The 17,349-nt window shown below is 38.7% G+C and overlaps 2 protein-coding genes across 2 annotated transcripts; both read right to left on the reverse strand.

Moving 5' to 3' along the window:
• Positions 1–103: 103 nt before the first annotated feature.
• fth1b (ferritin, heavy polypeptide 1b) lies at positions 104–4,501 on the reverse strand. The gene is made up of 5 exons (XM_071904781.2): positions 4,329–4,501; positions 2,848–2,953; positions 2,576–2,722; positions 1,252–1,377; positions 104–1,157 (listed from the first exon to the last, which is right to left on the reverse strand). The coding sequence occupies exons 2-5, from the start codon at positions 2,947–2,949 to the stop codon at positions 999–1,001; spliced, it is 534 nt and encodes a 177-aa protein (XP_071760882.1). The 5' UTR covers positions 2,950–2,953; positions 4,329–4,501; the 3' UTR covers positions 104–998.
• A 1,407-nt stretch (positions 4,502–5,908) lies between these two features.
• On the reverse strand, positions 5,909–16,906 carry incenp (inner centromere protein). Its single transcript, XM_071904766.2, has 21 exons — positions 16,682–16,906; positions 15,201–15,346; positions 14,875–14,985; positions 14,143–14,756; positions 13,951–13,993; positions 13,527–13,569; positions 13,281–13,413; positions 13,091–13,130; positions 12,241–12,328; positions 11,979–12,119; positions 11,445–11,465; positions 10,432–10,541; positions 10,175–10,295; positions 9,945–10,058; positions 9,150–9,316; positions 8,814–8,955; positions 8,117–8,260; positions 7,564–7,611; positions 7,101–7,163; positions 6,762–6,915; positions 5,909–6,361 (listed from the first exon to the last, which is right to left on the reverse strand). The coding sequence occupies exons 2-21, from the start codon at positions 15,335–15,337 to the stop codon at positions 6,180–6,182; spliced, it is 2,616 nt and encodes an 871-aa protein (XP_071760867.2). The 5' UTR covers positions 15,338–15,346; positions 16,682–16,906; the 3' UTR covers positions 5,909–6,179.
• Between the last annotated feature and the right edge of the window lie 443 nt (positions 16,907–17,349).

Below are 17,349 nucleotides of genomic sequence, written 5' to 3' on the forward strand. Positions count from 1 at the left end.
ATTTCCACCAAACAGCCAATATTTGAGGTTTAACAACCTTAACAATCCAGGAAAGATTTTTCAAGGCCGCTCTGAATACCTTAATAAAAAGTAAAACCTGACATAATTTAATATGTTTATTAATACCATATTAAATAATTACACAAGAAGAGATATGTACACTCAAACTCAATTACACACCACTTTTGATAAAACATAGAAATTGAGGCTATACAGAGTGAAAAAAGGATCCTGTCCACCCAGCAAACAGTTGAAGGAATGTGTGTTTTGATGATGATGATGGATTTGACCTGCTCATCCAGATCAGTGTGTTCAGATAACTTAACATTATGACTCATTTAGAGGAACCAGTCTAAAGTCAACAGTCAAGGAAAAGTAAAAAATAATATGCAGTTTGCTTACAACACATTTTAACTCCTAAAACTGACCCATTTAAAGGAGCACACTTTCGTGGCTACACTTCCAAGCGGTTCAAAATAAATTTTGAATTAATCATTACATACATATTGCTCAAACAGATGCAAATATTTCAACACAAATACATTAGATTTTTTGGTTTTACCCAACATACTTGAAGATACAAGAACATTGAAAGATCAGAAAAAATATATCTGAGTGTGTATAAACACAAAACTGTGAATAATTCTAGGTGAGACCAGTTAAGTATTTATTTTTGCAAAAAATCTCTGATCGTGATCTATGGCTATGGCTTTTGCACGTTATGCATTTTGGTTGCTAGCTTATATATATCTATCTATATATATATATATATATATATATATATATATATATATATATATATATATATATATATATATATATATATATATAGATAGATAGATAGATATATATATATAGATATATATATATATATATTCTTTTTTTTTTTTCATTATAATGCAGAAGACATGTATTATAAGCTATATATGGCAGGCATAGGGACAGGCAGGCATGCAAAGGTGACCAGGACAACCATCTGCACCACAGAAATGCGTAGTTTAACTGCTCTCCCCGCCCATGGTGTGTTTGTCGAAGAGGTACTCGGCCATGCCGTTCTGAGGCGCTCCCATGCGCCGCAGGTTGGTGACCCAGTCACTAAGTTCTTTGATAGATTTGACCTGCTCATCCAGGTAATGGGTCTCAATGAAGTCACACATCTGCAGAAAATGGAGGAAAAATGGAGGTATTTATCGTATTACCAGATCTTCCGAGCGGCAGGTACAGTATGTTCTGTGTGTGTGTGCTGCTTACATGAGGATCGCTGTGATCAGAGGCCATTTTGTGCAGGTCCAGCAGGGATTGGTTTACACTCTTCTCTAGCTGCAAGGCGCACTCCAAGGCCTCCAGGCCACTCCCCCACTCGTCTCTCTCAGGTTTCTGTGATAAGCAAAATAAATATTTAATACTTCAATGTTGATATAAGAAAAACACATCAGAGTCTGTATAAAATGATTTTCCAAACATGAATCTCACTACTGCTTCCCATAGGAACAGACTTGTAAGTGGAATTGCTATTATTGACTGAGATCCGTGCAGAAAGGATGGGCGAGTTTCACATTTACTCTTATCATCAAAGAGCAGATGACAGACTGGTGGCTTAACACACAAATACAGCTGGTTCCACAGACATCAGACTCTTCATCAGTTCCCACCTCATTTCAACCCATTTTAGTTCAGGCATATTTCAGGCAGTAGAGAGAATTGACACACAAACCATTTTGAAATCAAGATGAATGCCCTAAAAATAAGAACTAAAGAGAACCTTAGCAATTCAATATAGACAGCTAACTAAAGCCACTGACTGAACCAATGTGAGTAGCCCAGCTAAGGGTGTGTTCACACTATTCTGCTTTTATCAAAGTGCCACACCTTTGTTACCTAAAGATCAATGGTAGCAGCTGCAAGTTGGACTAAAAGTGTCCACTTTGGAAAAAGCACTAGCCTTGCTTCTCATTAGGCAGGAGGAAGTGCTTTGTAAAGTTGGGAAAAGTTAGACTTTGTACACGCATTGGCGTTTTCTACTGCAGCCCCGCCTACACCCTCAAAGATATTGCAGTCTTCTCTTTGCCAAACAAAATACAAAAAAACCAAAATTGGTGGCACATGTTATGGAAACAACACTGCACCACCTACATTTCCCATTATCAATCAATTAGCAATCCTCATTCCACAGACTGTAGAAAATAATAAAGTGACTCCCATCGACTTTTGACTGGCCAGTTAGAAGCCCGGGCAGTGGGAAGTTTCCTGATGTGTTGCATATTAGGAGCCAGAGTTTGTGCAGCAGAATAAAAGGGTGGAGCAGGAAAAGCCAGTCCATATTGCCTTACATGATCATAAAGCACAGCGGTCTGTAGCCTAGAGCCATCGTCATTACCAAGAACAGATTACACAGACACGCCCCTTACATACACTGAAATAAAATAAAAAAATCTCTTCCTAATGGCACAATCATTCTACAAAAAATCTAGGAAAAAAGCCAGTTTTGGCCCCTTGGCTTTTTCAAACCCCCAGAAAAGCAGAACGATGTGAACACACTAACACTGTTAACTCAGTGGTGAAAGTAACTTTATACCCTGATGTCTTGCAGAAAGATCTTTCCTCCCCGCTGGTTCTGCAGACTCATCAACTTCTCTGCATGCTCACGCTCCTCTTTGGACTGCATGCGAAAGAACTTGGCAAAATTTGGTAGGGACTTATCATCCCTATCAAAATAGTATGCCTAAAAACACAAGGGGGAAAAAAGGGAAGGGAAATATTTGTCATTAAAACTGCTTTTAGTCTTAGAATGATAAAGGACACAAAATATAAAATATATGGCTCAGCTGGTTTGAAAGCATTTCTTACCATAGACAGATACACGTAGGAGGCATACAGTTCAAGGTTTATCTGTCGGTTAATGGCAGCCTCGCAGTCCTGGTGAAAGTTTTGCCGGATTTGCGAACTCATGTTTCTGTATAAACAAAATAAAGAGGCCGAACATTTTTGCATGGCAGTTTTCTAATGATCAAATGTTAAGTCATCACAATGCTGGCTAGGCACATGATGTATACAAACAAAAGATCATTACAGTAACTACTAAAATAAGATATAACTGACACAAACCACCACAAACTACCAGCACTGCTTCAACATTGGCAATGTCAACCTAAATTCTACAATCTGCATTGCAACCCCACTATAATCACTCTTTGTGAATTTCTGGATTGACTTCTGTAAATGACAATATTGCTGGCCCTGATAACAAGCCTACACAACATCTTTACACACAAACCTAAGCATGCTGAGATGTTAATTACTAAATAACTGAGGAACCAAATGTGATAGCAACTGCTTTATTATTCCAACGCAATTGTTAACCAATATACCTAACCATAAGCTAGTAGAAGGAGATGATTAAGTCCAAAAATTCACAGTAACTCTATGTTTGGGGAAAAAAAAAAACAAAGAGAGAAAGAAAAAAATGAAAATCAATTTGATGAAGTCTCTCTCTGTACAGGCATATGATGCGTTTCACCTTCAGCCTGCACTCAGGGGCAAAACTCTACATTTACACCAGTCCAGACAGACCTGCATCTCCCGATATAAAGGCCCAGGAAACTGACACACGTGAAACGTTAGCATAGGTCAAAGGCACAAAAGGGAGGTTATTCAATTGATCACCACGAATTAATCGCTATCAAAGTATTATTATAATATTGATATTACACGCCAACAGTGAGCAGCAATAGGTGGTTACAGACAGTACATTTTGTCTGTATCAAAAAGCTCTAAGAAATTAGTGGCTATCTTTTCTGTCCCTTAACCAGTGTTACTTCAGTGTTATTCACTTTTGTTAGTTAACGTTACCTGTGTGGTTAGCACATTTTGTAGTGGCAAATGTTCAAGTGTAGAAACCAATTAGCTTTATACTACACAATCCTTTGAGACAAAATAGGTTTCAAGACAACACTTTCGTGAAGCGTAACACCATGTGGCTGTGAATGTACGGACGATGAAGTTAGCTTGCTTAGGCAAAGTAGGTCATGATTGTAGTGATGACAATGGTCGCCAACATTAAGGCTAGCTAAACACTAAATTATGTAACGCTAAAAATTAGCGTTGATAATAACACTGATTCTGTTGGTCGACCAGGTTAGACAGTCAGCATTGATACAAAGAGTTTTTACAGTCTATGGTTGCAACACAATGCTAGCTTGAGGTCGTTGACAAGAAGGGTAAAGCTAGCTCCATAAATGCATCATCTTCAATTCAATAACACAGCTAGCTAATGTTATGTTAACTTGCAAGCTAGAAGATTGGACATTCAGATTTGTATGCAAGCTTACCTGGTTTCCCGATTTCGATCCCGCGTTGCACAAAAGTATGTAACGTTAGCTCTGGACGCTGGTAACGTAAGGTTTATCAAACCTCCAACTACAAAAGTTGTCTAACGTTGAGCTAGAAGGCTAGCTGTCAGTAGAGCAGACACACTGGCGCGCACTGGACACAACGTTAGCAGTTGATAGTAAAACCTCCCACAGAACTTAAAGGGACGGGATGGGTGTTGACACCAAAACTACTGAATGGACATTTGGCTGGTGCAGTTTTGTCTGCGTGATTACATGATTACTTATGCGACTTACAAACATGAAGGCATCTTTTCACTTGACATAACACATTTGTTTGCAGCAGACGGACATCAAGCAGAATTTACTTACCTTCTGGTTTGTTTGTTTTCAAAATAAAGGTTGTAATGTTAAACACTTGATACCTTTCAAACCCAACTAATGTAGAAATGGTTAGAAATTCATAAAAAAATCAAAAAGCTGTTTTTAAACTATTTTCTGACTCATATGCCCGAGGACAGTTACTGTGCAGTCATTTTTAAATTTATGTAAAATGTTAAAATCTCATTATCATCTTTCACCACCCATAATCACTAATGAATCCTATAATTTCTATAGGGACTGTCTGTGGTACTCACTAGTACAAACTGAGTTTACATGTTTTTATCTCCTATGGTATCACTATAATAATCATATAGTAGTAGTTTTGCTGTGTAGTTTTGCTTAGGAAAAGAATAACATTAGTCCTATGAACACAAACCTTTTTTTGCCTTTTCCAAACTTAAAATTTAAGGAAATGGGTAAAATTAATTATTTTCCTTGCTTGATTTTGAAAATCAAAAGTCAAAGTGGTTTTATAAAAGGTCAAGAAAGGAAATTGGACGCATTTCATTTCAGAAAGTTGGCCATAATGTTAAAATCTACAATCTATTGTACAGCTGTTAAACAGGTCCACTTTCAATTCAGTTTCTAACAGAACATTCCCCAAAAATACAATGATATGCTTTTTGCTAGGGCTTTCAGCCCAATAATTAATGTACTCCTTAATGAGTCAATTTCCATCGTTTTATTTTGAAGGCAAAATCACCAGAAGTGATCTTACTGCGGACACACCGCAAATGAGTTCATTTACAAGCACACCTATATTTCGTTATTATTAGGGATATTTACCATTGGGACACGAAGATGTGTATTAACAGTTTATATTACCTATACTATCCGTGTAATTTCTTTGGTGTAGGTTCTGGATGAAGAATGGGTCGTTATTTACCAAGTACCTAGCCATTTAAATAAATATATATTTTCAGTTAGGATTGTATTTGAAAGATGCTAATTGCAAGATTTTCAGCTGCAAACCCCATCTTTAACGCATACACGTTGATGAGGAGAAAACAGTTTGATACTTAGCTGTCACACATTGTCAAATTAATTCAGAGCATTACCTGCTAATTTGAGGGACTCATAACCCTAACCCTTTAAATTAAATCTCTAACATGGGACTTTATGGAAATGCATCACTTGAAAGATTATACAAATTCGAGGATTTACAGGCCACTTTTGTTATGATGTTTACACACAAGACAAAAACAAAGCATCAATTTACATTTATTTATCACCTAAAACCATAGTAGTATTTTACAAAATATTCCAAATGCTTAAATCTTAACAAAGATGTTACATTGAAAAGTGGAAAAAAACAAAATCCTGAGAAAAAAACTCCAGAAAAAAACAAAAAAATCCCATTCCAAGGAACACTCTACTTTATTGAAGACAGATATTAAACTTTATACAAACAGTTTAAGAGAATAAAGAAAGATATTAAAAGAAACCCCTGACCCCATTTCCCAGTGTTTAAAAGTGGTTTCCAATTCGAGGTGGTGAGTGCCAAACTGCAGAGCTGGTGCGTTTGAAATAGCGAGGTTTGCTCTTATAAAAGATGTTCTCCAGCTTTGGTGGTTCAATCGCTCCGAAGAACGAGTCGAGATCGGGAGGATTGAAGTACTGTTTCATGATGGTCTGCTGCAGATTGTGACCTTGGAAGAGGAAAAAAAAAAGTGTTAAATTTAAGCATGATGTACAGACTATATACAGACTGCATCGTCATGAGTTTGAAATGATAAGGTTGTATCTGCGTAGAGTGCAGCTCTGAGATACTGAGCGTCCCGTCTGGCAAAACTGTTATGTACTCTCTTTTTAGATATTTAACCCTAAAAAGGTTCTTTAAAAAAATAACAAGACACCACAAGCAAAGTAACATTCAAAGATCATGAATATGTGAATAACTCAATTTTGATTCCAAACTCACGCATTACAAAGTGTGTCAGAGTAAAATGGATTCATAATCTATAAGATTACAGCGGCTCAGACACATTGTGAAGACTGAACAGACATGTATCATCATAATAAATAACAAGTACAATAGTTCATGCATACCTTCTGCCCATGATGGTATTGGTTTCCTTGGTGCGGACTCGTCATCGGTCGAGTCGTCACTATTTTGGTCCATCCCATAATCCTCAGGGTTTTTGCTCAAAACAACAGGTTTGTTGCCGCCCTTAGGAGTGATGCTATATGACTGAGGAGATTGCTGCAGGAAAGGACAAAATATGTATTTTGAAGCATTATTTGAATTCTGATGAGAAACTGATCCGTTTGGTGTAACATTTCTACCTAGGTTTAAGACAGAAATGGATAAAACGCATATACCAAAATACTATAAAATGACTGCCATCTCATGCATGATGAAGTTATATCCAACACGGCACACTTTACCTCAATATCCACAGTCACATTCAGGCCGCCACCCTTTCCTACAGGCGTCTTCATTACAGTACGCTGAGAGGATCGAGAAGAAAAGTGGTACATATCAGTCTTTTGATCACTGCATAACATAGCAGACAATAAAATACCTTCATTCAACTAAAATCATGCATGTGTATTGTTAATACTGAAATAGTTGTTAAAACTGCAATAATACATGCTTGTACACATTTTCTCTATGCCCAATAAAGTTCAGTTTGTGCTAATAACCGTTACTGACTCTCTCACACACACACAAACACAGGCAATAAGCTTTTTTTTTTTTAAGTTCAATTCCACAATATTTCTTATTGTTTATATCTCGGTCTAGGTTTAAGATGAAAACTGATTAAGTACCAAAAGGTTAATATAAAATGTTTGTCCTCTTATTTTCCAAGTGGCTATGGTTAGATTTATCACAGGACTCTCCCTTTACCTCGATATCCACAGTCACATTCAGGGCAGCACCCTTCCCTGCAGGGGTCTTCATGACAGAGAGCCGAGAGGAGCAAAGAGAGAAGTGGAGCACATTTAGTTCATACATCACTGATGATGAAACGTCCTCCATAAGGGATGCCTGCACCTTAAGGCCTTTATCGAACGTCTTAACAAATGATACAAGCTTAAGGGGGAGAACAATGACCCTAGTGCTCAAATGTTTTTTCCTATGCCCAAGGAAACTTCAGTGAGTTGGTAAACATTTACTACTGCATGTGTTGTTGTATTGCATTATTTGGATTTTTATCAATTCCAGGTCTGCTTTTCGCTTCATTGTCAATTCTCAATAATTTTTTAAAAAAGTATCGTGGTCATTTTTAAGAGAAATATTTTTCATGTTCACTACGGTGCATGGACACATGATCCCATGTCATAGGCCATTGCAATGTATGCAAATTATTAAATTGAAAAGAATTCCCCTTTAAGGCAACATTTACTAACATTCAAGTGTTAAACCCAAAATTAATATTATTTCTTTCCCGCCCGCTCACCTGAACATCAGCAGCAGTAACATTCTTGGCAGCAGCCGCTCTCTGCTTGGCAGCTTCTCTCTCTTTAGCAGCTTCTCTCTCTTTAGCAGCTTCTCTCTCTTTAGCAGCTTCCCTCTCTTCTGCAGCCAATCTCTGCTGCTCCTCCTAGTTTAACAGGAGAATAATGTATTCACATTTAAAATTTGGATGAGTTATTTTTGTTCATCAAGCAGTTGTTACATGGGGGAGGGGGTAACTATAAACGACAAATGAGCTATGAATCATTAACAATATCTATGGTTGATAAATGCAATTTGATTTTTATGCACTTTCCTCTGAAGGCTCTTTGTCATCTATTTGGTATCAGTTGCTCCAATGAAGCTGCTCTGTGGCCAACAGTATGAATGTGAAGTAAAGCATTGCTGGAAAAAACAGCATGTGTGCTCTGCAAACTTGATAAACCCTGGATAAATGAAGGTTAAATAAATAAATATATAGCAGGCCTGTAAATCATTGCCAGCACGGTGTTACTGACTTGAAGCAAGACTGTTGTGTCCTGAAATGTGTACATATTGTATATAATCTAATGTGTGCCATTGTTTTTCTTATCCGATGTCTGTACACTGTAAAACCAATTTCCTAATGGACTAATAAACAATGAAATAACCCTTTGAAGTACATGTTAAAGACATTTTGGTTCCCAATTTCAGATGCTTACCCGCTTTCTCCTTTCCTCAAGCTCCTTTCTTTTCTCCTCCAAGTCTCTCCTCTCTTTCTCTCTTGCTGCTCTCTCTTTCTCTCTTGCTGCTCTCTCCAGTTCCCGCTGCAGAGCCAGAGCCTTTTCTTTTTCTGCTCGCTCCCTGAAGAACAGGATTCAAGTCAGCAAAACAAACTCTGAACGAAAATAAATGCAATTCCTACCAGTCCACACTTAATTACCACCTTCACCAACGCAAATTTCAATTTAATGAACTGTCATCATGCTCAAAAGATAAATAGGCTAGTTAGTTATGCTACTACTGTACCACAGTTACATTAAAAATAAATGACCAACCTTTCAGCAGCAGCTTGTCTCGCTCTCTCAAACTCCTTCTCCCTCTCTCTCTCCTGCTCTCTCTTCAGCTCCAGCGCTCTGCGGGCTTCAGCCAGCTTGCGAGCTCGCTGCTCCTCTTCCTCCGCCTTCTGCTTGGCCAGGAGCTCCTGCTGGCGCTTCTCTTCCTCCTTTGTGTTTTTTTTTTTTTAAAAAGACAGGTAACAAGAAAAGCCTCATCACTATCTGAAGGTAAACAAAAGTTACATGGCAATCAACTTTTTTTTTTTTAAATTCAAGTTACTGACAGACTCAAAATGTGCTTCAGCTAAACACGAGTCATGATAAACCAGTCAATTTGAATCATGAAAAATGACCTCTTTGGATCCCTGTTCAAAGGCCGGTGCGCACTTTGCAACTGAAACTCCAGAGATGGGCTAACAAATTTCCCAAAGAAAAACCAACTGTCCATGCAATTTCGACAACTAACCAATTCAACAACAACCACCAACAAACACAGAATCTTTTTAGGCAAAATAAATCCAAGTTTGTGAGGACAATGTGATACAGCCCATCTCAGTTACTGTGCCGGATGAACGTGTTGTGTGGCCTGTACTCAATAGTGGAGTGGGAGGTAAACAATAAACATACTGCTATGTGCAATAAGTAGTCTGTCAAAACAGGTTATCACTTTATCATCCACTGGGGGGGTGAAAGAACACTTTGCAGCGGCGGGGCTTCGCTGCTGAATGTGGAAAACCAAATATACACCCAACAGACAAAGTTGAGCTATGACACAAAAATGAGAAATGTTCTCACTGCTTGCTTCTTCCTTCTAGCCTCTTCTTCCAGTTTCCGCCTCTGCTCCAGCTCCTGACGTTTCAAGGCCACCTTCTTCTTGGCCTTCTCTTCTGCCAGCCGCTCGACACGGAGCTGTGATCAAACAGGCACAACGGCAAAGATCGTTAGACTGAAGTGCCCATGCTGCTTTGAGATGGATTATCATTTAAGTACTGTAGACTCAGAGAGTAATCAAATTGATTACACACCTTATCGTTTTTCTCATCAATCTGAGCCATTTTCTGCTCAATCTTCTTTTTCTTTTCTTCCTCTTTCTGTTCCTCCTTTACTCTGGCCTCAACCACTCGTTTCAGCCTCTCATCCCTTTTCCTAAAACATGAAATTAATGAATACATTTAAAAAATAAATTACAAATTCAAACCAAGCCAACTAAAAACAGACAGACAACGTCCATGGCAGACAGGCATATGTCCAGTCAGAATGCAATTCCACATTGAGTGCCAACCTTCTGAGTTCATCCTGTTTCTTTTTCTTGTCCTCTTCCATTTTCTTCATTCTTTCCTCCTCTTGCTCCTGCTTCTTTTTAAGCGCTTCCAGTTTCAGGCGCTCTCTTGACTAGGAGGAAAAAGTTACAGTGGAGTTTAGATACAGATGTTGTTAGAAGACAGCAGACAATATGGTACAGTAATAGGTGGTAAAGGTCAAATGGTTCCAAAGTGGCAGGTGGGTGGTATTAATGTGGAAACAGATGACTTCCCAAAACAAAATGCACCATAATCCTGGGATTAGTTTAGGCGAAAATCCACCCAGACAGAATTTGTTTTATTGCTATGTTCTTACAGAGTTCATCGAGATTTGTGGTTCTGGGAACCTAGAACTTACTGTTGAGCCTTCTGGGGGTGTTGTGGGTCTAATTCAACAAAACATCTATGGTAGGTGCCAACTTCAAAACCCCACCAACACACTCATTCTCATCTACCCTTTCCTTCCTTCAATATCCAAGCTAGACTTCTACACACATAGCACAAGGGATAGTTACATCAGCTCCTGTGTATTGGTAAAAATGCCACAAAGCTATAAACCATACAGCCGAGGTTATAGTCTGATTTCCTCAAATAGTATTCTCTGAAACTGACTCCATCGACAAGAAACAGGATGCAAACTTAGCGGACCAGTAACTTATATATTGAACTCTCCTAGATCATAGTAACGTGTCTTCTGTTTTAAGCTGGATTTCCCCTTCAATTTCTACTACAGATCACAAAATAAGTTTTAAACACAGTAAATGGTGATGTTACGGTAACTATTTAAAAGGATTGTTACATCAAACACTGCAAAGACTGAGGATTAGTGACCCATGAAATCAAAGACAATTTCAGAGTCTGTGTACAAGTGCAGATGGGGGAGGGTCAAGTGTACAAGAAGTAAGTGGTGAATGAGGAGACACAAGTTGCCCAACAGACTATTAGAGACCACCAAATGCCCACATATTACACAGTGCCATAACCTTACACTTACCACTAGACCACCACTAGACAACTGGGGAAAGGAGAAAAAAATCCATATAAGAAGACCAACCACATAATTTGACTGCTAAACAAGATCGTTTGCCAAAATATCCTCAAAACAAAGCACACACTCACCAAATGTGAGGTTTTCTATGGAAATTCAACTGTGTTAAAACCAACAGATTACCCACGGTTCCCAATTTGGGCCTGATGTAAATGTGACTTCTGTGACGGCATATGACTACAGGGGAGGATTTCTTACTCCGTCACTTAAGAATTTGCATTTTTCCTTGTGTTGTTCTGAGCTCCAAAAAGTTCTAAAGGGAAAGATGATAGCTTCCACTGTAGTGAAAAGAACATCAAGGCTTACTCATTACTTAAGTTACTCCATTTCCCCGAGATATAATGTGACTCTTTTTACATCTTGCTCCCTACATAGAAGTAGAAATTCCCAGATCTCATTTAGCCTAGCTCAAAACTTTGTGAATTTCCAGAAATTCCACGACCCCTAAATTACTAAATGTGACACTGATTGCTGACTAACCTTGTGATCAGACTTCAAAGGTGTGGTGTGTTTAATGAAGGACTTGATAACAGCGGTTCGGCCCAGGGAACTTGGAGTCATCATCAGCATCTGATTCTTCTGCACGGTGTGGAGAAAAGATCTCATATTGGGCCTCATTGCCTAAACAAAATTAAAAATACCCGTATTAAGTTTCAATCACATATCATTACTAGTTCTTTGATTAAGAAATCCAATTTTATTATTTTAAACCTTAACACCCAGCAAGATTTTCTCATCTTACACTTTGACTTTTCTTTGGAGGAGAGACCCTCTTCGTGGGGCTTTCCTCTATACTGTCAGGTGCTTTGCGTTTGGTGCTCTGGCGCGACCTGGAGACAGAAATGAAAATTCGATTTTTAGAACTGTCTTAGCCCATTATAACTCAAAATACAGGTCCATTTTACCCCAGTGTTTGAAAATGCAAGCCACAAAATATATGTAAAACCAGTGTTTAGTAATCACATAAGGTATCGAAAGTTGGGGCAAATTGCACAGTTTAAAATATATATATATATATATATATATATATATATATATATATATATATATATATATATATATATATATATATATATATATATATATATTCTGAAATATGTACAGTATATTTTCAAATATGCAAGCATTTAAATAAAACCCGCAACAGTGTTTGAACTAGAGCTGCAATGATTAATCGATTAATTGTCAACTATTAAATTAATCGCCAACTATTTTGATAATCGATTAATCGGTTTGAGTAATTTTTTAAGAAAAATACGTCAAATTCTCTGATTCCAGCTTCTTAAATGTGAATATTTTCTGGTTTCTTTACTCCTCTATGACAGTAAACTGAATATCTTTGGGTTGTGGACAAAACAAGACATTTGAGGACGTCATCTTGGGCTTTGGGAAACACTGATCCACATTTTTCACCATTTTCTGACATTTTATAGACCAAACAACTAATCGATTAATCGAGAAAATAATCAACAGATTAATCGACAATGAAAATAATCGTTAGTTGCAGCCCTAGTTTGAACCAGGGGTGCCACATTGCATGTTTTGTACATTTACAACTAGAAGCAAATATTTGTTAAAGTTTTGTGTCTTACCTCAGGCTTGACTGTGAAGATGGCTTCTTTTCACTGGCAACTATGAACACAAATGTAAAAAAAAAACATGCATAAGTACCCTCAACAGTTCTCCAAAGTTGTATAATAGTACACACCTGGTCTATCAGTTACCAAGTCATGTTTACAGTTCAACAAGAACAGTTTATAATGAAATTCAGAGTCCCAGTACCTGATCTCTTGTCTGGTGTGCCAGCTTTAAGCTTGCTGGTGAACAAAGTGGAAGGTGCCAATGTGGGAGAGTTTACAGCCATAGAGCGAGTAATGCGCCCACTGGAGCGATCCGTGTTCTGGTTCATCTTTTCCTATGTTTGATAAAAATCAAGAATAAATATCAGCTATTCAATAGCGCAACTGATAATATTTAATTTATAATGCTTGACATTGTTCTAGACATAAAAAAGGTTCATATTCATACCTCTGGAGTGACCTCTGCATCTGCAACTCCAGCTGCCAACATCCTACAGTAAAAAACATACATCCGCCATGATTCAGGGAAGGAACTAACCTTTTATTCTCTGGCCACAGTGGCTGGTCCAACTCCATAATTTATCCATCATTTAATTTTTTTTATTTTTAAAAAAAAATAGAATTGGACCTTGGAATCATGGCCTTTTACCTGCCAAAGTGGCTGGTTAAGTAGTAGACAAACTTAACAGCCACTGTCAAAATGTAGCAGCATCTGCCTGGCGGCTGCTGTTAATGTCCCACCCAGTCAGCATCTCTAACAAACTGTAGTCTGAACAAGCTTAGGTCTGGTTTAAAAAACAACCAATTCATCCTTTACACAAGGAAGACGGTGCATTCACCCATGCATAAAAAATATTTTACTCATCACTTACGCCTGTCCATCCTCTTCCCCTTCAGATTCCATGCAAGAGTCCTCTATAATGGAAATAAAAAAAATGTATTAGCCAAAAATAACAATATAACCTATTGCTTAACCAGATTTAATGTATGGACCTTGCAAGACAAACTCCCTACAAATGCACCACACTTAGGCAACGTTCCAGCAAATGCGGCTCATTACTCACCACTGACATTACTGCTGCTCGTGGAGTCGCCCATGCGAGCCTTCTTCTTTAGTAAAGAACGTCTGGAGGCCCGGCGCACTGACTCTTGTGTCATGCTGTGGCGCAGCCCTGCCAGGGAGTGCCGCAGCTTGAGGGAGTGCCGCACAGAGCTCCGCCGTGAACTCTTAGGTGAGGCAGCTATTGCAATTTTAGTCGCCGTGCGGCCAGGAGAGGCTTCTGGCTTCTTAGCCATCTCAGCTGACAAGCGGTCTGATGCAGAGATACTCACAACAACCTCAGGTGAGGGCATCTTAGGTGGAGAAGCGGCTGTACTTGATGACCTGTCTGGCTCTCTCTCAGTCTCTGTATCGTTCACCTGGCTCTGTTTGTCGTCCTTCTCTTCCTCAACCATTGCTAGCTCCTCGTTCAGCACAGAACTCTCTTCACAGCTGCCATGAGATGGTTGGGCTGCATCCACTGCCACCTCAGGCTGTGTTTGTTTGTTTCTGCGGGTGCTCCGTTTGGGCTTTATGGGGCTGGCCTCAGAGGTGGAAGCCTCAGGATCATCTTCAGATATGAGGTTCAGTGTTTTCACAGAGGAGCCACGAAGGTTGCTGCGCTTTCCCTTTGAAAATCTGGACAAGAAAGCAAAGTTTATTTACAGTGTAAAAGAGCACAAAATGTTCAACCCTGTACAGGTTTTAAGAAATGTGAAAATATAGCCTTAAGGAAAATGTCACTAAAGCAACAAACCGTCGCTTGGCTTGATTTTCTTCTTGACGCCCCAAAGATACACGCTTCCTGCGACTGTTCTTTTTCTGGGACGGAGTTTTTGGCATTAATTCTGGCTCGGCACTAAAATCACTGAAAAAAAGAAAAAGAAACTGTTACTTTAGCAAGTAGCTTGAAGACAAATCTATGTCAAGATGAAGCAAAAGCTTAAAAAAAAAAATGTGTAATGGTCATGAAGTAACAGAATCACAATTTAACATAACTAAATTTTGAAGGTGGATCCCTGTGAAAGGAAGTTGAGACAATTATTTAGATTATAGATTATTTTTATGTTACTTCAAGCCTACCTTGAGAACATGCGGTTGGCTTCTTGTTGGATCTCCTCGAGCCAAACCATGTGGACATCATCAATGTCACCGATGAATTCTTGTATTTTGCCATTAAACATTTGCATGAGGGACCGTACAGATGATACAGAGTTCATGGTGGCAGCCTAAGGGAAAGATTGCACTGTTAAATAAAGACAGACTGAGTTGGACTCAAGAGGCAAGTAAATACAAATGGAGTTGGAATGGAATTGCAGTGACATCTGGAGGCCGTTCAGGCTAGCAATCCATTTGTTATTATTTTTGATGACACATGTATGTTCATGTGTGTAATCTTCCTTTCTACCTGACATTTCTACAGGTTGGAAGAGAGTCAGAGGGGAAGAACATGACAGAAAAGAAGGGGAAGGCAGATAACATTGATCATTGAAGATGCCATTGATAAAATTCATGTTTTCTGTGTCTTGCTACTGAAGCTGTCATATCTTCTCCTGTGTTCTGACAATAAATATTTGTCTTGGTCCTGTCCTCTGTCATATATTTTGTTGTTATTTTTTAACATGGCCATAGACACAGTTGTCTTAAACCACTCAAATGCTATCTGGCTAACTCCAGTTAACAAAATATGGTCGCATATTGTAATGCAACAAGAAAATACACCAAACAAAAACATGGGCCCAGAAATTCTAGGTAGGCTGTTAATGGGTGATTTTTTTCCTTTAACATGACTGCCAGTGGGTGAGAACCCTTTCTCTTCCCCTCACTAGCAGGTTGGATCTCCACTCCATTTCCATCTATGAATAAATTTGATCTTCTAATTTCTATCATAATTTTCTCCCATCTCGAAAACCTTAACGTACATCACCTGCAAGCTGCAAATCTGCAAACAATGTGAACCAAGGCACTAATTTCTGTAGACGAACTACAAGTTATTAAACACTAGAAACAAACGGATGTGTTACTAAAATCACCATCATCAAAATGTCATGCTAAGTCACAGCTATTTCTGGCCAAATTACTTGCCGGATGTCCTCCTTTGATTTTGACATTGCTTACTGCTCAACTAGCTATCAGGTAACAAAGCATGCAAGATGTGCGCATGTGCATGTTTTTAAGTTTTCGTGGACGGTTTTTTATGGGCTGAGGTAACTTAGTGTGATCGATCCCTCCATAATAAGCGTCTTAGTGTAACTGCAGCATTGGAACATTACGTTAAAATTAAAAACAGTTACAGAGCATGCGAAACCATATGACTAAGCTTTGAATAGATCTACACAGGTGCATAGTGAAATGTGCTAATCGATCATGCAATACCAAGAAATGCTACAATGACAAATACTAGATTTCTAATACTAGAAAACTGAGAAATGCAACTAGGTAGCTGGCCATAGTTGTTGTTTTTATTTGCCGTTTCTTCGCCAGGTTTAATATGGCTAATGTTACGATGTAACGTCAGCCAGCTAACGTTAGCTAACGCTAGCGATATTTTTCTCGTTAAATACCTTTGATATCCAAGTTGTTGAAAGAGAATCCGGTGTTCGCTGCTCCGCTAACGTTCAAACCTAACTCTATTGCATATTGACTTGATAATACACTATCTAAAATAAAGGAATTATCGTATTTTCCCTAGAGCCCATGTGTAAAGTCCCTCCACTGAATGTCTCTTTCCTCTTCTGTCCGCCGTCACCCGCTGAAACCGTTTAAACTGTTCAAAACTTCATCCGCCAATCGCGAGGCGCTGTGTAAAGACGTTCATGAGGCGTTGTTCGATTTGTTGATGTTGGTTCACCGGGAGGGCGGACCTAACCATTTGGAACGATAGAAACTGCCCGGATGCCGAAAAACGTCTACATTTAAATACAAATCGTGCACACCCAATGGCAGTATGAAGGCGGGGTTACAGAATTAGTCAGATTTAAATCAACCAATCGTAATCTAGCAGGATTTGCCTCGCTCCGCCCAGGCCAGACGCAGCTTTCTTAAAATACTCTTGCGGTGAAGGTCCATACCATGGACTGTGAAGTCCATACACATCGCCCCAAACGTTTGCTCCGCTGTTGATATTGTAATGCGAGTAATATTGTTTGAAGGCTACTAATTGTATAAATAACTTAAAAGGACATCCATGGAGGGCAAGGTGAGGAACCAAGGCATGAACTATACTGTAAAT

The sequence above is a fragment of the Centroberyx gerrardi genome, chromosome 4 (genome assembly GCF_048128805.1).
Source record: "Centroberyx gerrardi isolate f3 chromosome 4, fCenGer3.hap1.cur.20231027, whole genome shotgun sequence".
Classification (NCBI taxonomy): Eukaryota; Metazoa; Chordata; class Actinopteri; order Beryciformes; family Berycidae; genus Centroberyx; species Centroberyx gerrardi.